This window comes from Asterias amurensis, chromosome 3 (genome assembly GCF_032118995.1).
Source record: "Asterias amurensis chromosome 3, ASM3211899v1".
NCBI lineage: Eukaryota > Metazoa > Echinodermata > Asteroidea > Forcipulatida > Asteriidae > Asterias > Asterias amurensis.
This window is the reverse complement of record NC_092650.1, coordinates 2,608,746-2,631,225: the sequence shown is the minus strand read 5'-3', so window position 1 is coordinate 2,631,225 and position 22,480 is coordinate 2,608,746. Positions and strand designations below refer to the sequence as shown.

The 22,480-nt window shown below is 39.9% G+C and overlaps 1 protein-coding gene across 3 annotated transcripts in view; it reads left to right on the top strand.

Annotated features, from left to right (window-relative positions):
• LOC139934632 (serine/threonine-protein phosphatase 4 regulatory subunit 1-like) overlaps positions 1–21,758 on the top strand; it is a 73,202-nt gene extending 51,444 nt beyond the window's left edge. For all 3 annotated transcript variants that reach the window (XM_071928931.1, XM_071928933.1, XM_071928932.1), the window contains exons 6-17: positions 2,427–2,531; positions 5,123–5,188; positions 5,614–5,772; positions 6,983–8,110; positions 8,818–9,003; positions 9,842–10,003; positions 10,271–10,371; positions 11,835–11,955; positions 13,813–13,928; positions 15,627–15,787; positions 16,939–17,075; positions 17,766–21,758. In XM_071928931.1, the coding sequence (XP_071785032.1) occupies positions 2,427–2,531; positions 5,123–5,188; positions 5,614–5,772; positions 6,983–8,110; positions 8,818–9,003; positions 9,842–10,003; positions 10,271–10,371; positions 11,835–11,955; positions 13,813–13,928; positions 15,627–15,787; positions 16,939–17,075; positions 17,766–17,780 (2,457 nt within the window). In that variant the 3' untranslated portion in view covers positions 17,781–21,758. The remainder of the gene's footprint in view (positions 1–2,426; positions 2,532–5,122; positions 5,189–5,613; positions 5,773–6,982; positions 8,111–8,817; positions 9,004–9,841; positions 10,004–10,270; positions 10,372–11,834; positions 11,956–13,812; positions 13,929–15,626; positions 15,788–16,938; positions 17,076–17,765) is intronic.
• The last annotated feature ends 722 nt before the right edge of the window (positions 21,759–22,480 follow it).

Sequence of the window (22,480 nt, the reverse complement as noted above, 5' to 3'; positions counted from 1 at the left end):
GTACATGCTAAAGATGCACCTAAGAGCATAATAAACCTCAACATTTTCTAGGGTACTGTTGTGGGTATCATGTCCCGTGGTGTTTCGGCTGCCTCGCTCCGCACTTGGGTTGTGCCTTTGAAAATGTTCCTCTTTTTTTTTTTCAACGGGCAGTTGCATGCCTGATTGAATCTGACAGTAACTGATAAATTTTTTTCCATAACCACATTTCTCAAGATGAAATTGTTCTCAAATTGCATTAAACTGTTACTGTCCAAAGCTGCTGTACTTCTTAATGAGTGAGTTTTTATTGCCATTAATTTAAAGGAACACGTTGCCTTGGATCGGTCGAGTTGGTCTTTGAAAAGCGTTTGTAACCGTTTTTTTATAAAATGCATATGGGTAGACAGATGTTGTAAAAGTAGAATACAATGATGCACACAAACATGACTCGAAATTGCGTGGTTTTCCTTTTACCTCGTCGACTAACACGTCGGCCATTTATGGGGGTCAAAATTTTGACTCCCATAAATGGCCGACCATGTTAGTTCGCACAGTAGAAGAAAAACCACGCAATTTCGAGGCAAACTTGTGTGGATCATTGTATTCTACTTTTAAAACATCTTTCCAACCATATGCATTTTATAAAAAACGGTTACAAACGCTTTTGTTTTGACCAACTCGTCCGATCCAAGGCAACGTGTTCCTTTAAAGGGAAGGTACACTTTTGGTAATTGTCAAAGACCTGTCTTCTCGCTTGGTGTATCTCAATATATGCATAAAATAACAAAAATTTGAGCTCAATTGGTCATCGGAGTTGGAAGTAAATGATGTAAGAAAAAACACCCTTGTTGGACGAATTTGTATACTTTCAGATGGGAATAAAAGACTTCTAGCAAGAAGTCTTTTATTATTTGAGTGAGAAATTACCTCTATTTCAAAATCTATGCAACTTCAGAGGGAGCTGTTTTTACAATGTTTTATACTATTAACAGCTCTCCAATGCTTGTTACCAAGTCAGTTTTTTTAGTAAATATTTGTTTTGAGTTAGTAATTACCGAACGTGTACCTTCCCTTTAAGGAGTGATTAACAAACGTAAACTTCCCTTTAGGCTGCTTGCTAATGATATGCCTTCCCATTTTCCATTGTTCTATTTCTACAATTCAAACCTGTGTTAAAATTAAATCTTTTAACCACCATAACAATGTGTTTAATAACACATTGCAAACAAGGGAAAACTAACATTCTTCTAACAGTGTTAAAACTATCTTCTATCTGTGTGCTTCCTAAGATGGCGTGGTGCCGATGTGCTTTCTCTCTCTCTTATGCAGTGTACTTTGTGAAAGACATGGGTAGTGAGATTGTAACGTTATAAGACTATCCCGCTACTCTGTCTCTCACCAAGGTATACTTGCTCCTTCTTCTACGGGATGCAAGATGGTTGCTCTAACAAGACTTCAAGATGTTGTGTGTATTTATAACATTGTTTCAGATCCGAGACTGCAGTGGATTTTAAAGTATTGTGTGAACAATGTCCTTGCCAACCCAACAGTCAGTCCCAAGGTATACTTGCTCCTTCTACGGGACGCAAGATGGTTGCTCTAACATCCAAGACGTCAAGACTTTGTGTGTATTTAACATTATTTCAGATCTGAGACGATTTCTGGCATGGAGAGTTGAATCCATCAAAATCTAGGGTAGATCGAGAGGTGGATTTTAGAGTATTGCGTGAATAATGTCCTTGACCGTACATTATTATCAAAAATCATCTTTCACGGAAATCAACTAACTTTGTTAAAGCCATTATACACTTTCGGTAAACAGTATTGTCCAAGTCCCACACTTCGTGTATCACAATTTATATATAAAATAACAAACCTGTGAAAATTTAGGCTCAATCGGTCATTGGAGTCAGGAGAAAATAACGGGAAAACCCACCCTTGTTTCCGCACGTTTCGCCGTGTCAGGACATGTGTTTAAAATAAAACCGTAATTCTCGCTATCAAGAAATGATATTTTTTTAATGTTTTTTCAAAAAGTAAAGCATTTCATGGAATAATATTTCAAGAGAAGTCTTTCACCATTACCTTCTGTAAACCCTGTAAATTATTTGTAAATCTGTGAACATTTTTTTTCTTTCTTTCCTGTACCGAAAGTGTATAATGGCTTTAATGCGTGATGTTCTTCCTACTTTGGTCTGATTTTTGAGAAAAAAATTTGCCCTTGGAAAAATTAGAAGAACTGATTAAATAACATGAAAAGTCTATTAGAGCCTACACCATGTGTACATGTAGAGCAGCCCTTGTACTTGTGATAAAATGTTCCTACCTTTTTTTGGAAGGGCCAAATTAATATCATACCTGCATAATAGACACCATTCATTCAGTGATGATGACCCTCCAAACACTCATCTATAAATTCTATTTGTTGTCCTCTTTCTTTACAGCTGATGAGTAAAGTTGCCCCATTGGTTGGACGAGACATTACATTAAAACTTGTGCTTCCACAGTTCTCGGAGCTGTGTTCGGACAGTATGTTCCATATACGCAAGGTAAGTCGGACTGCACTGGAGATCAATCACTCAAATGAAGATCAAATATTTACTGTGTTCCGTTGAGTTTGATGTTTCGTTTTAGTTTTAGTTTAAATTAGACTTTACACTGGCATAAAAATATAAATATACAAGTCGATACATAAAGAAACAAAGAATCAAAATAGCTTGAAAATACCAAGCCAGTGAGTGGCGAGGAGGAACAGGTGACCAGCACCTCTACAAAGCCGTCCTTCCACAAAGAATGTCCCCTAAAACCCACCCCACAGTTAAAAACCACCCATCCCACTAAAAAAAAAAGAGGGGAGGGGGGGGGGGGGCGCTCGAAGGCGGGATTGACAATTGCAGACGACAACAAGAGCAATGGCAATGCGACACAATGTACTTCTGTTAGCTCACGTAGTAATAATCCAAGTCAAGATTTGACATCCTTTTGGACAACAAATAACTCTAGGAATTGATATTTATGGTGTTCATGGCATGCCTGGAATTAGGTCTTTGAGAGGGCAAGGCAAGTTTCATATCGCAAGGGCGCTTCCCTTGGAAAAGTCTCAAAGTCTATGGGAAACTTTGGAAGGGGCACCAGGGCCCACGAAGGCCATTGCCACCGTCACGCCTGCATGTAATTTCAGGCCTGCACCGCTATTAGAGGCTGGTCCCAATTTCATAGAGCTGCTTAAGCAAAAAAATTTGCTTAAGCAAAAAAAATCATTGCCTAGTTAAATAAGACTACCGGCCAAGACTCCACTCAATTGTTATGCTAAGTAAACAACAGCTAAATACCCTGTCACAAGCAATGTATATGGCATGAAAGTTTGGCCAGTAACATGTGTAAAATAAGCGAGCTATTTTCGTGCTTAAGCGAATCTTTTGCTTAAGCAGCTCTATGAAATTGGCCCCAGGTCACCAGCAGGTCATACATGTATAGCTGTGTACATGTAGGTCATTTATTGCAGTGAAAGGAATTTTGTTCAAAGTATTTGAAATACAAGCCAATAAATTCACTACATTTCAATACTTGAAAGTATTCCAATCACAACAGGCAGATCTAGTGTACAGTCTCTTTCATGTAAAAACTTCATGTAAACTTGAACAGGCCTGATGTACTTCATGAAGGCAACGAAGGCGATTGCCTCGACACCCCCTGGTTATTGGCTTGGTGTCCTTGAAATGCTCCAGAAGGAATTAACAATTTCCTCATAGGTGCCCTTAACCACAGGAGGAGAAAATGCCTTGGTGCCCTTGCCCTTTCAAAAACGAAGCACACAGGTCTGCTTGTAAATATTGCTACCAACAATAATATCTAGCTCGGCGTCCGATTAATAGAGGTGAAAGTTGTGTGTCTACAAAGCCTGCGCCAATAATTGAGTTTTCATCTCTTTACCTTCCCCCCTTTCTCTTCTCACAAATTACTTCTTCACCTTCTGTATCCCAAGGCAGACATCGATATGAAATCACATTATCCACTGCGCTAATGACCTAATTCACATGCCACGAAGGCTGCTAATCTAATGGTTGCGTGGCATAAGGGACTGAGCCGCAAAAGGCTACAAGCTGAGGTTGAGTCACACCGCGGCCTGTCGGGGTCTGTCGGGCCTGGGTCCGGGGTAACCAAATATCCCCTGGCTATCTCAGAAATGGTACTGACCACGGGGCAATGTGTGCTTGAAAAACCGTAAAAAAAAACTAAAAAAAACGAGAGCATCTGACCTGAAGAAGGGGTTGTGTTAGAGTGTGTGAAACATTGACATGGCTCCAGGGTATACTGGTTTAAAGAAGTTGCTGTAGGGTAGTAATTCAACCTTTACCAGTCCCAGCTGTATTGCAAGACGCTGAATTAGTAATAGCAGTCGGCAAAATTGATGCAGATTTGCAGAAGTGGAGCAGCACAATGAAAAGAAGCTTACAGTAATATGCATGAGATAGTCCAAGATACATCCATCTTAATCTTACATTTGTTAGTAAACCAAAATACCAAACAAGTTATTGGTCAATGAGTAAGGTAGATGGCCTTAGCTTTAGCATTTCGATTGAAACCTTTTTCAGAGGAATAAGAAAAAGTACAAACAAGTGATTGTTTCATGTAAAGGTATCCCAGGCCTGATACTTCATGGGGCAATGAAGGCGATTGCCTCCTTGCTTTGTGCTCTTGAAAAATGCTGCAGTAGAAATGTACAATTTTCCTCATAGGGTGCCCTTTAGTAAGGAGGAAACGCCTTGGTGCCCTTGCCCTTTCAAAAACGAAGGGATACAGGCCTGCAGCTGATTTCACGAAACTTTACGCAACTGCGTAGGTCCACTTGCGCAACGTTTATGATGCAAGTTGCTCCATAAACGTTGCGCAAGTGGACTTCCGCAGTTGCGTAAAGTTTCGTGAAATCGACTGCTGGTATCCTAGCGTTTTACCAGAGAAAATTACACTAATGTCAGGTCGTACTTTCAAGCACTATAGAATTCATGTGAAAAAAATACCCACAAGATATGAGCTGTGTTGGTGTCAGGCACTTTCCTATAACTATGGTTCTTGTAATTAAGGGTACAAAGAGTACTACTATATATAACAGCTATGGATATTTGTTATCTCTTAACAGGTTTGTGCCGCTAACTTTGGGGATATATGTAATGTAGTTGGAGAAGAGCCGACAGAAAAATTATTGGTGAGTGCAAATAACTAAGCGATTATTTAAAGGCTATGAACGAGATATATCTATGATATTAGTATCATTTGAATCCTGGTCCCAGTTACATAGAGCTGCTTAATGACAAAAAGTATCTTAGCACAACAAAATTATGCTTACCAGAGTACGGTTACCAGCTAAAAAGTACCTTGAACCTGTACAATTTGTGATTGGTATCCTGCTAATTTTGGCTAAGCACAAAATTTGTAAGCAAATTGTAAGAAAAAAAAAAAAAAAAAAAAAAGGGACAAATTTCTGCTTAGCAGGTATGATTGTAGTTCGTTGATAACATTATTCTGGAAGCATATTTTGTTAGTGCTTAGCTTTTATTTTTGCTAAAGCAGCTGTATGAAGTTGGGCCCTGTTCCACTAACTAATAACAAGTACTTTCATTTTATCTACAGCTACCTAAATTTGAAGACCTATGTGAGGATAGTGTTTGGGGAGTACGTAAAGCATGCGCGGAGTGCTTCATGGCGGTATCGTGGGCCGTGTCGAGGACTGTACGCAAGGATAACCTCTCACCTCTCTTTGTCAAACTTTTATGTGATCCATCAAGATGGGTAGGTTATCTTAAAGACATTATGTGTCAATCTGTGATTGGTTGTTCTGTAATTGGTCGATCTGTGATTGGTCGATCTGTGATTGGTCGTTCTGTAATTGGTCGATCTGTGATTGGTCAAGCTGTTATATGTCAATAGGTTATTGGTCGATATGTAACTGGTCCATCTGTTATTGGTCAATCTGTGATTGGTCGATCTGTGATTGGTCGATCTGTAATTGGTCGATATGTGATTGGTCGATATGTGATTGGTCAATCTGTGATTGGTCGATCTGTGGTTGGTCGATCTGTGGTTGGTCGATCTGTGATTGGTTGAACTGTAATTGGTCGATATGTAATTGGTCGATTGGTGATTGGTCAATCTGTGATTGGTCGATCTGTGATTGGTTAAGCTGTAATTGGACAATCTGTGATTGGTCAATCTGTGGTTGGTAAATCTGTGATTGGTCAATCTGTGATTGGTCGATTGGTGATTGGTCAATCTGTGATTGGTCGATCTGTGATTGGTTAAGCTGTAATTGGACAATCTGTGATTGGTCAATCTGTGATTGGTCAATCTGTGGTTTGTAAATCTGTGATTGGTCGATCTGTGATTGGTTAAGCTGTAATTGGTCAATAGGTAATTGGTCAATAGGTAATTGGTCAATCTGTAATTGGTCAATCTGTGATTGGTCAATCTGTATTTGGTCAATCTATAGTTTGAATCAAGGTTGTACAAAGTATGTTGACAGCAGGTCTTGAACTTTCCTCTGGTAAGGGGCACTTCTATGAGGAAATGTGAATTTGTTTTGGAATTTTCCAGAGGGCACCACAGCCAAAGATTGGGGCACCACAGCAATTGCTCATTCTAGTGTCTCAGAATAGTGAACTCAACTACATTTGACAGGATGTGAGGAAATTACAAGAATTTTTAGTATTTAAAGATAAGCGCATAGTGGGTGCGTTCGATTAGCTTCCCTGTGTCGACCCCGTGTTACTCACTCAGGTGAGTCCCTAGCCAAGAACTAATCGATCGATCACACTGGCCCTCGTGGTGACGTCATGCACCTCAGGTCACCCTCAAGTGACCCACTCCACAAGCAGGGCACTGGGGGCTGACCCGGGTGAGCCCCTGGAATGATGTCAAAGGTATTCGAACGCACCGGGGAAGCTAAACGAACGCACCCAATGTCTAACTTACATCTTGTGTTTATTTGTTGTTTATCCTGTAGGTACGAATGGCTGCTTTCCAAACTTTAGGCCCTTTCATCTCAACCTTTGCTGATCCAGCCGTCTCAGGTGTTCAAGTCGTTTACAATCCCGACGGATCGGTTCAAATCGCGAGTGTAGTCGATAACAATGATTCAGAATCTGACGAAATCCCTTCCTTAGTTTTCTCGGAATCGTCAAATCAGTCTTCCTCAACAACAGAGCAATCCGGAGCCGAACAAAGAACTCATTATACGAGCGAAGCCGTCGCTATGGAGGTTGATGAAACCCTCGGAGCCTCGGGAACGATCATTCTCGGCCAAGGAGCAGGCCCTCTAGAGGCCGATTCAAACCAGGCATCGCATGCCTCTAGTAACATTCACCAGGGTATCGGACATGTAGAATTCACAATGGATGCAAGGGCTGTTGTATATAAGCCTGAAATCTCATCAGATTTTAACTCGTTCCTGTTCTGGCGGAACCCGATCCCGGTCATAGACGCTCGACCGAAATGCACCGAGGACGATGAGGAATCGTCATCAACGGAACGATTCACAACGATGGCTGAGCTTACCTTAGAGACCAACAATCCACCCAATGAGAATAGCCAACAACAAGAATCACCCGACTCGGGTATCAATAGTCCAGCGGGGGCTCCCGGATCCCCTGCCGGTAGCGACGGCGAAGGTCCCTCATCAGACAGTGAACAGAGTAAAGAGACTAAAGATGACACACAGAATGTCACGGAAGACATCAGCGGGCAGATGTCTGACGTACATCTAGAGGAAGCAACAAATCCCGAGCCGGAAGAAATTGACAATAATGCAAATGTAAACACGTCTAGTGAGAGTAAAGGGGAATCCCCACCCCAGGGGGAATCCCCACCCCAGGGGGAATCCCCTGCCCAAGGTGAATCATCAGGTGGTATGGAGCTCCATAAAGCTAATCTGACAGAAGCCGATCAGGTCTTAGAGACGGTGTCTAACATCTGCAGCACGCATGTGATTGGTCAGCGTTTGAACGAGAAGACATTGACGTTTGTCAATGGGATTGTGGAAGAGGAGGTTGTTCCTGAATGGTCCGACTCGGATCCGTCTGCGAATACATCCACCGAGGCGCGTACACCGGAACGTATTCCAAGACAAATGCAGGTCAGTTGAAGATACACTCTGTCTCAAGTAATATTACACGCATTAAGGGAAGACTTTTACAGGGATAAGATTTTTTAGTTTTTAACCGGCAATCAGGTTATAGAACGCCCCAGAATGTAGAGTAGGACTTTCAAAATCAAAGAACAATGTATATAAGCAGGGTTTGCGCTCACAGTTCAGTTTTTTTTTCCAACAGCCTATCACAACCCTGCTTTAAGTATAAAGAGGTTTTTGTTTGAACACTTTCCTTTTCAAGACACTCTACAGGAGCCAATTTCATAGAGCTGCTTAAGCAAAAAATGTGCGAAAATAGCTCGCTTATTTTACACATGTTACTGGCCGAAATCTCATGCCACAACATTGCTTGTGACTGGTATTTAGCTGTTGTTTACTTTAGCATAACAATTGAGTGGAGTCTTGGCCAGTAATCTGATTTTACTAAGCAATGATTTTTTTTTTGCTTAAGCAAAATTTTGTGCTTAAGTAGCTCTATGAAATTGGGCCCAGGTCTTTGCATCTTTCAAAAAGTGTTTATCTTTTTAGCATTTTCGAAAAATGCAAATATTTGAAAGTTTAACTTAAAATTAAGATACGTCTTGCTGATTGTATCAGGAATTTGTAACCAATTTTCAGAAATTTAATCAAGAAGACGATTTTCAATGAGAGTGATTTAATTTTGTTTAAACTTTTTTTTTTTTTTTTGACAGGATGTGATTCCAGCTGAGTTACTAGATCTCTACCTCTCCATGACGGACTCGAGTCGAGCTCAAACTGTAGATACTGAGATAGCGAGGCACTGTGCTTTCAGTCTCCCTGGCGTGGCGTTAACAATGGGACGTAAGAACTGGATGTGCCTCAAGGAAGTCTATGAGATACTGGCATCAGATATGCAGGTACAAAATAAATAGTACACCAAAGTGAAAGAAGACTTTGTGCGCCTCCCTAAAGCCTGGTTCATACTTCCTGCGAATGCGAATGCGATACGAATGTTGACGTCACAAAATCACAACGAATAATTCGCAGCAGTTCAACTCTGATCAACTCACTTGCGAATATCGGTGCGAAAGGAGGGTTGTGAAGTCAAATTCACGTCAAATTCGCTTTGCATTCCCATTCGCACGAAGTATGAACCGGGCTTTAGTCTTGGCTCAAGAATAGCTTTTAGTAAAGTGCCCTCTCTTGGTGGCATGGGACGATGACAAGTAAAATGGGACATAACGCTAACAAAAAATGAACAACAATGGCTTTAGATCAAAGACTAACGCGAAGCTTTTTACTAGGTCTAGGCCCCGTCTCATGTGTCAAAATCAAATCTAAATTGCTTCCAGATGGCTGGTATTTAGTTGCACAGCTGTTTGATGATCGATGTTGGACAGGGAAATTTTTTTGCCATTAACGGCAGAGACAGGAAAAAAGCGGAGCCCGCAGTTTCGCAACTAAATTATTATGTTGTTGAACAGCCGTGTTTGACACAATAGGTTCACCAAGCAGGTAGTCGCGACTTTTTTTGTAGTAGTCTTGGCAGCACGATTAACTGAGTAGTTGAAAAACGGTAGTCGCGACTCGGCTTTACTATCAATAGTTGCGAACACTAGTCCCACTAGCCGCCCAGCACCATTACTGAGTGACGAATATGAGCATTATTATTATTGAGCACACTTGATCTTGAAACAATTCAATCCAGTCAACCTAGCCTGACCCTTTCTCTTCTATTCTTCTCCTCTCCCCTAGTGGAAGGTACGTCGTACCCTGGCGTTCTCAATCCATGAGATGGCCCTCATCCTCGGTGATGAGGTCACTACAGTCGACCTGGTACCCATCTTCAATGGTTTCCTTCGAGATTTGGATGAAGTACGCATCGGAGTACTCAAACATTTTGCCGACTTTGTTAAGGTAAGTTTTTTTCAAGATCAAATCAAGGGAAGACGTTTCAATTCATTTAATTTCAAGACGTTTATTTCCATTCCAACAAAGAATCTTCCTTAAAATAGAACAGTAATTTTTCAAACAACGTCTTACAATCCCCAAGAAGAAAATGTGTCCATCTAAATGAGAATTCCTTTTTCTTCTTAGCGATTGCCCGGAACTGGTTGCCTGTAAATTGCCTCGTGTGTCAAAACTTTGTACTAATAATCTTTAAATCTGATTGTTTTTCTGTAGTTATTGAAGCCAGACCTTCGTAGACAGTATCTGAGCAGAATGACTGATTTCTTGACAACAGATAACACTCGCAACTGGAGGTTTCGTCTTGAACTTGCTGAGTAAGTTGGACTGGTGTACTCTATCTAAGCTCATAGATGAAACTCCAGAATACTGTGTTAATGCTGAGCATATCGTTGTGGCGTGTCGTGGCCGAGCGGTCTAAATCCAAGCTCTGCTGTAGTCAGCAACAGAGTGTGGTTTCTAAGTGTGTCTTTGTGGTGTGTCGTGGCCGAGCGGTCTGAATCCAAGCTCTGCTGTTGTCAGCAACAGAGTGTGGTTCCTAAGCGTGTCTTTGTGGCGTGTCGTGGCTGAGCGGTCTAAATCCAAGCTCTGCTGTAGTCAGCAACAGAGTGTGGTTCCTAAGTGTGTCTTTGTGGTGTGTCGTGGCCGAGCGGTCTGAATCCAAGCTCTGCTGTTGTCAGCAACAGAGTGTGGTTCGTAAGCGTGTCTTTGTGGCCTGTCATGGCCGAGCGGTGTAGTTCACTGGACCAAAGTGTTGTCAGCAGCAGAGTGTGGGTTTCAATCCCGGTCATGACACTTGTGCCGTTGAGCAAGGCACTTAAACCATAATAAGGGAATAAAAGGGTAGCGACGAGCTCTTAAACGGCTGTTTTAAATCGGTAGGGTTGTTGCCGTGTGATAAAGGCCGTGCCGAAGGAGAGGGCTTTTATCACACGGCAACGACCCGGCAAGGTTTTAAACGGCCATTTAAGAATGAGTCACTACTCTTTTATTCCCATTCATAAATGCCTTTTTGGTTAAAAGCTGTTTAAAGTAAGAAACTTTGTAAAACTTATCCATTTCCGACGTGCTTGAGCTCGTACGTCCATCTGTTGCATTGTTATAACTGAGACGACAGTCTCCAGATCCGTTCGTGCGCAAAAAGTCTTGGTGCAAGACAATCTCATTTTCCTTCCACACACGGCGCGGCCAACTCACCGACACCGACAGGTGCAAACTCGCGTGTCACGCCCATGTTTCAACACTTTTTACTGGTCATAAAGAAAGGTTTATACATACCCCATGTGACGCGCTCTCCACCAATAGGACTAGCGGAACTGTCAGAGGTATTTATGAATGGTTCGTTAAGTGTTGGGAAGGTAGTGCATTCTGCTCTACTAACCAAGCTCCTGGTGGATGATACCCATGCCTAAATCCTTATGGACTGTGGCGTGTCGTGGTTGAAGCGTTCAAGTTCACCTCACCCAAGCTCGGGTGTTGTCAGCAGCAGAGTATGGGTTCGAATCCCAACTATGGCACATCTTAAATCCTTCATACCATTCGCTGTCTGTATCCTCGGATATCAGCCCGGATATTAATTACTTTCTGCCAAGATGTTGTTAAATTGATCTAGTTAATATTCAGCATATTTTTGTTTGTGTGTAATTTATATGTATCCTAGGAAATTTTCCTCCATGGTAGAACCATTACACTGAATTGATTTGAATTGAATCTGCAGGAATCTGATTGGTTAAAGTAGGTCACCAATCAAGTCTTATTCCTCTGTTTCATTTACCCATAGACAACTGATCTTACTGTGTGATATGTACGACCCCGGAGATGTTTGTGAACATCTGTTCCCGATCGCGTTATCGTTGGCTGGAGATAGAGTTGCTGATGTAAGATTCACTGCTTATAGATTGGTAAGTCTCTCTGATTGGTTAGATTCACTGCTTATTGATTGGTAAGTCTCTCTGATTGGTTAGATTCACTGCTTATAGATTGGTAAGTCTCTCTGATTGGTTAGATTCACTGCTTAGTGATTGGTAAGTCTCTCTGATTGGTTAGATTCACTGCTTAGTGATTGGTAAGTCTCTCTGATTGGTTAGATTCACTGCTTAGTGATTAGTAAGTCTCTCTGATTGGTTAGATTCACTGCTTAGTGATTGGTAAGTCTCTCTGATTGGTTAGATTCACTGCTTAGTGATTAGTAAGTCTCTCTGATTGGTTAGATTCACTGCTTATAGATTGGTAAGTCTCTCTGATTGGTTAGATTCAGTGCTTAGTGATTAGTAAGTCTCTCTGATTGGTTAGATTCACTGCTTAGTGATTGGTAAGTCTCTCTGATTGGTTAGATTCACTGCTTAGTGATTAGTAAGTCTCTCTGATTGGTTAGATTCACTGCTTAGTGATTGGTAAGTCTCTCTGACTGGTTAGATTCTTTGCTTATAGATTGGTAAGTCTCTCTGATTGGTTAGATTCACTGCTTAGTGATTGGTAAGTCTCTCTGATTGATTAGATTCACTGCTTATAGATTGGTAAGTCTCTCTGATTGGTTAGATTCTTTGCTTATTGATTGGTAAGTCTCTCTGACTGGTTAGATTCTTTGCTTATAGATTGGTAAGTCTCTCTGATTGGTTAGATTCACTGCTTAGTGATTGGTAAGTCTCTCTGATTGATTAGATTCACTGCTTATAGATTGGTAAGTCTCTCTGATTGGTTAGATTCTTTGCTTATTGATTGGTAAGTCTCTCTGACTGGTTAGATTCTTTGCTTATAGATTGGTAAGTCTCTCTGATTGGTTAGATTCACTGCTTAGTGATTGGTAAGTCTCTCTGATTGATTAGATTCACTGCTTATAGATTGGTAAGTCTCTCTGATTGGTTAGATTCTTTGCTTATTGATTGGTAAGTCTCTCTGATTGGTTAGATTCACTGCTAAGTGATTGGTAAGTCTCTCTGACTGGTTAGATTCACTGCTTAGTGATTGGTAAGTCTCTCTGATTGGTTAGATTCACTGCTAAGTGATTGGTAAGTCTCTCTGATTGGTTAGATTCACTGCTTAGTGATTGGTAAGTCTCTCTGATTGGTTAGATTCACTGCTTATAGATTGGTAAGTCTCTCTGACTGGTTAGATTTACTGCTTAGTGATTGGTAATTCTCTCTTACTGGTTAGATTTACTGCTTAGTGATTGGTAAGTCTCTCTGATTGGTTAGATTCACTGCTTAGTGATTGGTAAGTCTCTCTGATTGGTTAGATTCACTGCTAAGTGATTGGTAAGTCTCTCTGACTGGTTAGATTCACTGCTTAGTGATTGGTAAGTCTCTCTGATTGGTTAGATTCACTGCTTAGTGATTGGTGAGTCTCTCTGATTGGTTAGATTCACTGCTTAGTGATTGGTAAGTCTCTCTGATTGGTTAGATTCACTGCTTAGTGATTAGTAAGTCTCTCTGATTGGTTAGATTCACTGCTTAGTGATTGGTAAGTCTCTCTGATTGGTTAGATTCACTGCTTAGTGATTGGTAAGTCTCTCTGATTGGTGAAAGCTAGTAACAAGCACTATGCAACAAGTGGAACTTTGGCTGGTAATCCTGTTTTTATCAAGGAAGAAATTTCATGCTTAGCAAATTTTTGTGCTTAGCAGCTCTATGAAATTGGGCCCAGGTCATCTCCTATACGCTGCCCCAGGTAATTGAAGTAGATAATTGAATGATATATTTCACTGGTGATATAGAAAGTATTCTGATTTAATCTCCTCTAATCCCATCTTGATATTTTAGCTTGGTGTGATCATGAAGAGGATTAACATGTCCGGTAATCCCGTGTTGCGTCAAAATTCCATCGATGGTATCATCAATAAATACGCCAAGAGTGATCGCTGGTTTGGACGACAAACGTAAGTCAATTCTTATAGCTCGTCAATAGACCGATCCATTAGGCTCCGCCCACTCCTCTCCAATGCCATTCTGCACAACTCTGCCACACGGGCCAAGCATACGTGCATGTATGTCGGACCTTTATTTGTCCGACTTTTGGCTGCGATATGGGTTGTGATTGGTCAATACGTAATGGGGCAGGGCTTATTGGATCGGTCTTTTAGTTTATGTATTATAAGAAGTATGAAGGCCGGTATGTACTTAAGCGAATTGATACGTCACATGGCTATGTTAGCAGTGAATGTTTCGCTCGAGTTGAACACAGTTCAACTTTGGCGAATTATTTGTTGCGAATTTGTGATGTCTACATTTGTATCACATTAGCAGGATGTATGAGTTGGGCTTTACTATGCATAGCAGTAGACCGATCCATTAGGCTCTGCCCATGACGCACGTGCGAGCAAGAATACGTGAGCCTCTCCAATGCCTTTCTGCACAACTCTGCCGCGCACGCCAAGCATATACGCGCACGCATGTCGGATCTTATTTTGTCGGACCTTCGTTGCCTTGTGATTGGTCAATACGCAGTGGGGCGACGCTTAATGGATCGGTCTATAGCCAGAGGGGTGTGTAGGTGTCTCACCCACCTTGTTATAAAAGTTGACAACCTGTTTTATCTGTCATTTACAATACATGTAAATGTTTTGTAAGTAACAAATTTGGCGACCCAGTTCTTAAATTTCCAGAAAATTTGGACACCCTTGAACTAATCCTGGCTAAAACTTGTTAGTATGCCCTTGTAACATTTTCTGTAAACTTCCCCGATTAAACACAGGAAGTTCCTCGGAGAGCAATTAATGTCTGCAGAAATATTGATTTGATCCTTAATCCTAGCACCCACTGAAATTAAATCACGGAACACATTTGGCTTCAGGCATGAAACCCTTTATCAGGCATCTGAAAGCACATGCATTTGCAGACATCGATGGTGTTTTTCTTTCATTATTTTCTTCGGTGACCAATTGAGTCCAAATTTTCACAGAGTTGTTATTTGATGCATTTGTTGGGATACATCAAGTGAAAATACTGGTCTTTGACAATTACCAAACTTGTCCAGGGGTCGATTTCACAAGGAGTTTGGACTAGTCCTAACTTAGGACTAGGACTAGTCCTAGGAAATATTACAGGCAGTGGACACTATTGGTAATTACTCAAAATAATGATTAGCATAAAACCTTACTTGGTGACGAGTAATGGGGAGAGGTTGATGGTACAAAACATTGTGAGAAACGGCTCCCTTTGAAGTGATGCAGTTTTTGAGAAAGAAGTAATTTTCCACGAATTTGATTTCGAGACCTCAGATTTTGAATTTGAGGTCTCGAAATCAACCATCTAAACACACACAACTTCGTGTGACAAGGGTGTTTTTTTCTTTCTTTATTATTTCGCAACATCAACAACCGATTGAGCACAAATTTCTACGGGTTTGTTATTTTATGCATATGTTGGGATACACCAAGTGAGAAGACTGGTCTTTGACAATTACCAATAGTGTCCAGTGTCTTTAAAAACAGAAGGCTAGTCTCACTCGTCCTAACTCGAGATAAGACTAGTCTTAACCCGTTGTGAAATCCACCTATCCAAGTTCCTTTATGAAGACTGTTTTAAATTTTCTAAAGGTTTTAAATATCTGTATCTGTCTGTGTATTTTCCCTTAGGTTTGCTCATCTGTGTCAGAGCCTGATAGACGTACAGTCGATAGACAACGAGCAATTCGCTCGTGATTTATTACCGAGCCTACTCCTCTTAGCAAACGACTCTGTACCTAATGTCCGTATCACGCTAGCAAGATTATTAACTCAATACGTACTGCCTATAGGTAAGTTAAAGGAACACGCTGCCTTGGATCGGTCGAGTTGGTCTTTGAGAAGCGTTTGTTATAAAATGTATATAGGTAGAAAGATGTTGTAATAGTAGAATACAATGATCAACACAAACATGCCTCGAGATCGTACGGTTTTCTTTTTGCCTCGTCGACAAACACAGTCGGCCATTTATGGGAGTCAAGTTTTTGACTCTCATAAATGGCTGACCGTGTTAGTTCGCACAGTAAAAGGAAAACCACGCAATTTCGAGGCAACCTTGTGTGGATCATTGTATTCTACTTTTAAAACATCTTTCCAACCATATGCATTTTATAACAAACGGTTACAAACGCTTTTTTATAGACCAACTCGTCCGATCCAAGGCAACGTAAAACACAGATGTCCACAGATTTACATTAAACTTGCACGTTGTGAAGAAAACAATGGTAGAAAGCTTCCCTTAAAATATTACTTGCTGAGGTGCTGTAGTTTTTGAGATACGAGTAAAACAAGTCGGGACATTATTTTAGCATGTGAAAGGATACGTTTTACATGCTAAAACTCAGAAGAAAATTACTTTTGTGACATTGTTTTGTTCATTTCTCAAAAACTATATCACCTCAGCAAGATATATTTGAAGGGAAGCTTTCTACAGAAAAAGAACGCAAAGCCTTTAAAGGGTTCTGGTACCTTTTGTGGATCAAGTTTTTTTTTCTTCTTCTTTTTTTTTTTTTTTTTCTTCTATCCAAGTCGCCTGACACACAAGGCCTGAAGGCCACTTCAAGGTGTGGGCTACAATTATTTTTTCCAGAGGCTGTTGCCACCTACTCCTAGAGATGAAACAGGGTTACCCCTTTCACAGTCCATACGAATGTAGGCTTGGGTATCATCAATTCGAAGCCTGGCCGGTAGAGCAGAAAGCACTACCTCCCCAATTTTATGTAGCAAGCGTCACGACCGGGATTCGAACCCACACTCTGCTGGTCAAACACCAGAGCTTGAATCCAGTGCTCTTAACCCCTCGGCCATGACACTGCCCCACCGGCATGAAGATGTGTGTAATATAATTTACAAAAGGGCACAAGGACAAAAAACAGCCCCAGTTTTGTTTTTGTCGCCATCATCAGTTAACATAACTCACTTATACTCTTGATTTATTCCGCAGAATTTTACCAAACTATGGCGAATCCATGCTATGAAAAGATGATCGAAGTTCTGACCGAGTTGCAGAAAGATTTAGACCAAGACGTGCGTTATTTCAGTAGCTGTAGTCTTTCCAACAATCTCCACAACATACAAGTAGTAAGTATATTTATTTAACCCTAGATGGTTTTTTGTAAGTTTGTTTTAGCCCATTTGTACTGTTTTATAGCCTACACCATGTGTACATATACGTCAGCCCTTGTTAAAATTATGAAATATTTCTACTTTTTTTTTTCTAGGACCAAATATCATGTCAGTTGACGATTTTTGTTTTGTTTTGTGAAGCGCTTTGAGGCCTTGCTTAAGGCGCTTTAAATAAATGCTTATTGATATTATGATGTTGTTATATTTCACTACCATCTATTCTGTGACTTATTCAATTCCTTCACAAAAATGTCCATCAAAAAGAAACATTTCAACCATGACAGTCAGACAAATCAAACGGTGAATTTAATTCACTATGAAATGGTAAAGCCCTCTGCCACCCTCAGGTAAACAACTCCTTATAAGGGAATGCTGTGCTCATATCGCGTGATGTGGCACAACTGTTTCAGCCGTTGCTCTCGACCAATAGGAATGAAGAAACTGTCTTATAGGAACAGGTGCAAGGTCGCGTGTCACGCCCATGAATTAACACTTGTTACCGTTCATAAACAAAGGTTTATACACACCCACGTGACGCGCTCTCCACCAATAGGAATAGCGAAACTGTCTGAGGTATTTATGAATAATCAATTATGATGCCTTCAACTCTCCCTAATTAACCAATATTTTTTTTTTTTTTTGCAGGAACCACCAGTTTAAAGCCCCAGTGACCTGACACCATAGCTAGACATCAACGCCTCCATGAGTCGCTGTTGATTTATAAGTAATTCTAACAAAGAGGGTAACTTGTTTCAGCTTAATTTTTGTAATCCAACCGTCCAGTTATCGCCAGGTTTTAGTATCGGACGCTATCAATGGTACTGAGGATATTTCAAAAGTGTGAAGGAATTGTGTTCATAATTTTTTGTTCATGGAATTTCTTCTCAAACAAGACTAAAGGCCACTTTATAGTCGGTCGCACGGTAGTTGCGCAATGGAAATCTTGACGCGTGATCCTAAAAGTCATCGCCAAGGCATATAAACTGGTTTTTTTTAATGATCGACGCATCAAGATTTCCATTGTGTGACCATCGTGCGCCTGACTTTAACCCATCACTCTTGCTAGGGGCAACAAGAAAAACATCTACGATTGATGTAAAGTTGAACTTTCTAATGTTGAGTGATATTCATTTGGTATTATTACTGACTTTTACCTTCCATCAAAGAACAATATTGTTAAATTTGGTTTTACCCATATATACACCGATATGTGTTAGCACTGTACAAGCATTCTCAGTACTTTCCAGAGCTCTGTCAACAAAATTACAGGCATATGAGTAAAGCCAAAATTAATATTCTTTATTCCTGATGAAAACTTCCATTTATTAAACAATAGTTGATTTCGTCATTTGTAAAAATTTGATCCAGGAACTTTTAAAGGAACACGTTGCCTTGGATCGGTCGAGTTGGTCTTTGAAAAGCGTTCGTAACCGTTTTTTTATATAATGCATATGGGTAGAAAGATGTTGTAGAAGTAGAATACAATGATCCACATAAACATGCCTCGAAATTGCACGGTTTTTCTTTTACCTCGTCGACTAACACGGTCGGCCATTTATGGGTTTTTGACTTTTTATAGACTGCTTTTTATAGACCAACTCGTCCGATCCAAGGTAACGTGTTCCTTTAATAGATTCTACAAAAAGCAATATTTGGCCTGACAATGACTTGCAGTAGGGATTGGTGATAACACACTGTTTGTGAGCATGGGACTATTGACACCTTAAGGACCTTTGCCGACAAAAATTACCCACTCAAAATAAACAACATCACAATATTATCTGCAATATTTATACTGTCTGTTATTATTTGAACTAAGCAGTCGGTTGATGATATTTTCAGGCAATCTCTGAACATCGTGTCGAGTATTTGGGCGGTAAACTGACACGATCTCAACTCTTAAACCTCATTTCTCATCAGGGATTTATTTAATATTATTTTGTAGAATTCAAAACAAAATACGTCCCCACCTTTTGCAGCATTTTGTTTGTTCCCAGTGTTTATACAAATTAGGTTTAAATCGTCATATCTATTAAGACTTCTTCGATCAAAGTAAGAGAAAGTTATAGATGAGTAAACAAAAGTTATCGACGAGTGCAAAAACTGATCAATGTTCACTGATCGTGGAATTAAGATTTCTTTCTCTACTAAGTTTTAAATTTGTTTAAACAATGTCAAATCGTTCTGGGTCTGAATTTGGCTATACCAGGCAGGACATCCTTCCTACTTTGAGTCCGATTTCCGATTCGTTTGCTCTCTTAGGGGAATATCTTAATGTTTTTGATTTAGAGGTAGGTCCACCCTTAAACTCAACAAAATGTTCCTACTTTTCTCCCAAGGTTCAAATATCATGCGTGCAATACATTTGAACAACGTCGAGAACTTCCTTATTTAGTTTGATTTTCGATTTTGTTTTCTCATGGAAAAGTGTTTTGATTAAAGACAGTGGACACTATTGGTAATTGTTAAAGACCTGGGCCCAATTTCATAGAGCTGCTTAAGCACAAAATTTTGCTTAGGCAAAAAATTCATTGCTTAGTAAAATCAGATTACAGGCCAAGACTCCACTCAATTGTTATGCTAAGTAAACAACAGCTAAATACTAGTCATAAGCAATGTATATGACATGAAATTTTGGCTAGTAACATGTGTAAAATAAGCGAGCTATTTTCGTGCTTAAGCAAATCTTTTGCTTAAGCAGCTCTATGAAATTGGCCCCAGTCTTTTCACTTGGTGTATCTGAACATATGCATGAAATAACAAACCTGAGCTCAATTGGTCGTCGAAGTTGGGAGATAATAATGAAAGAAAAAACACCCTTATCACACAAAGTTGTGTGCGTTTCGACTAAACTTGAGGTCTCAAAATCAAATTCGTGGAAAACTACTTCTTTCTCGAAAACTACGTCACTTCAGAGGGAGCAGTTTTTCACAATGTTTTGTACCATCAACCTCTCCCCATTACTCGTTACCAAGTGAGGTTTTATGCTAATAATCATTTTGAGTAATTACCAATAGTGTCCACTGCCTTTAAATAGTCCGACTGTTTACAAGTAGGTCTGCTCTTGAACTCAATACAATATTTCTACTTTTTTTTTCTAAGGTGCCCATGTCATGTCTGTGCTACATTTTAATCATTGTCAATGAGTTGTTAGGATTTGTGGAGTAAGTTGCTCCAAGCCTTGTCTTTGATTATTTCACTTTGGATCTTTCACCATAAGCAGTTTGTGCGGATGGGATGATGTTTTGCACACATGTGTAGAACACAGATAACTAATTAACCTGTTGATGTTATTATTAACAATCGTGCCTTCAGAACTGTATAAATCCAGTCGTTGATATGCATTATGATGTCCTTACCAAGTAGATCAACATCAATGCGATTTTGTTTATATTAAAAAGGAAAAACAGATAAACGTAAAGTTGTGATATAGGCACTTTTCGAAACCTCGGCTTTGGATTCGGCTCGGCTAGCTTGGCCCCCGGTTGTTTTGACATTTGCCCGTGCTTTGTAAACGCGCTCAGGGCTTCAGACAAGTGGACGGAGCCCGAAGCCAAATCCAAAGACGAAGCCGTGGATTCGAAAAGGGCCAGAGTAAACAGTGCATGACAATAACCAGCCTCTGGAAAGAGAACTGGATCTTTTTATCTTTCATTGTGCAGTAATATTTGTAAGTTTTTCTTTTACGGTGGTGCTTTTTTTTTATCGGGCATTTCAAGATGCTGCATTCAAATAATGATTGGAAGGCTGAGTAAAGGAATTGGATTCATGAGTGAAGATAATTGGACTTAAAGGCACTGGACACCTTCTGTAATTGTCAAAGACCAGTATTCTCACTTGGTGTATCGCAACATATGCACAAAATAACAAACCTGTAGAAATTTGTGCTCAATTGTTCATCAAATTTTGCAAGAGAATAATGAAAGAAAAAACACACCTGTTACTTTACTTTGTGTGCTTTCCAGATGCATAATAAAAGGCTTCAGCTTAAGTATTTTATTATTTGAGTGAGAAAGTACCTCTTTCTAAAAAAAACTAAGGTACTTCAGAGGAAGCAGTTTCTCACAATGTTTTATACTTACCAACAGCTCTCCATTGCTCGTTACCAATTAAGTTTTTACGCTTACAGCTATTTTGAATAATTACCAATAGTGTCCAGTGCCTTAAAAAAAAAAAAGCGACTTGGTGTGATGCCACTAATTACTGCCAATTGATCATAAAAATACAGGGAATGTTTTAAGTGCAAACTGGCGCCATTTTGTCTGATTGGTCAGTTGTTGTTATATTTTATAGTAATAGGATGACATTTAATGTGGGAAACTCCAGCCTTATAACCAGATGATACCAAGTCTTTCAAAAACTGAGGACGGTTAGTTTTTTTGGTTGTTTCTTTGATTATGTAAATGTCACTTTTTTTTGCGAGATAGTGACGAGCAAGTTGGATGAGATTGGAAATTCGTTGTCCTTTGTCTTTATTACTCGGGCCGTGTCCAACTGACGGCTACGGCTACGGCTAGAATTCTGCATTATCATGTGTTGAAGTATAGGACGTCCCTTAGCAACTCCATTAGCAACAGCCGTAGCCTTAGCCTTAGCTGTAGTAGCAAATCGGATTCTGTCTTAGTTGTTTGTTTTGTGTGTGTGGGGGGGGGGGGGGGGGTAAGGGGTTAGGGGTCATCTATCTAAATGCAATGTATATTAAGGCACTTCGTTACTTGACACTTTTTTTATGAGTAACCATGTATGACTTTAAACAAAAATGAGATTTATATATTTACTTTAAATTCACGATGACTTAAGTTTAAAAAAAGAAAAGAAACTAACAGTATTTCAAATATTTTAACTCTATTTTGGCATAATGGAATCTTCTGTTGCAGGAAAGAAAGATCCGTTTAAAGTAAGTTTATGAAAAGTGTAATTATTATAGTATTGGGATAAGTTAAAGTGGAAACAAGTGGGCCAGGCAATCCTCGAGATAAATTGTTCACCTCTAATTACAGTTTCTTTTTTTTTCCTGGTGTTTCCCAAACAAGACCAGTGAGACACCTGTCTCATAAGGAAGGTACATGTTTGGTAATTGTCAAAGACCAGTCTTCTCACTTGGTGTATCCCATCATAAGCATAAAACAACAAGCCTGTGAAAATTTGAGCCCAATTGGTCATCGGAGTTGCGAGAAAATGATGAAAGAAAAAACACCCTTGTTGGACGAGTTTGTGTGCTTTTAGATAGGAATAAAAGACTTCTAGCTAGAAGTCTTTTATTATTTTAGTGAGAAATTACCTCTCTCTCAAAAACTACGTTACATCAGAGGGGGTCGTTTCCCGCAATGTTTTATACTACCAACAGCTCTCCAATGCTT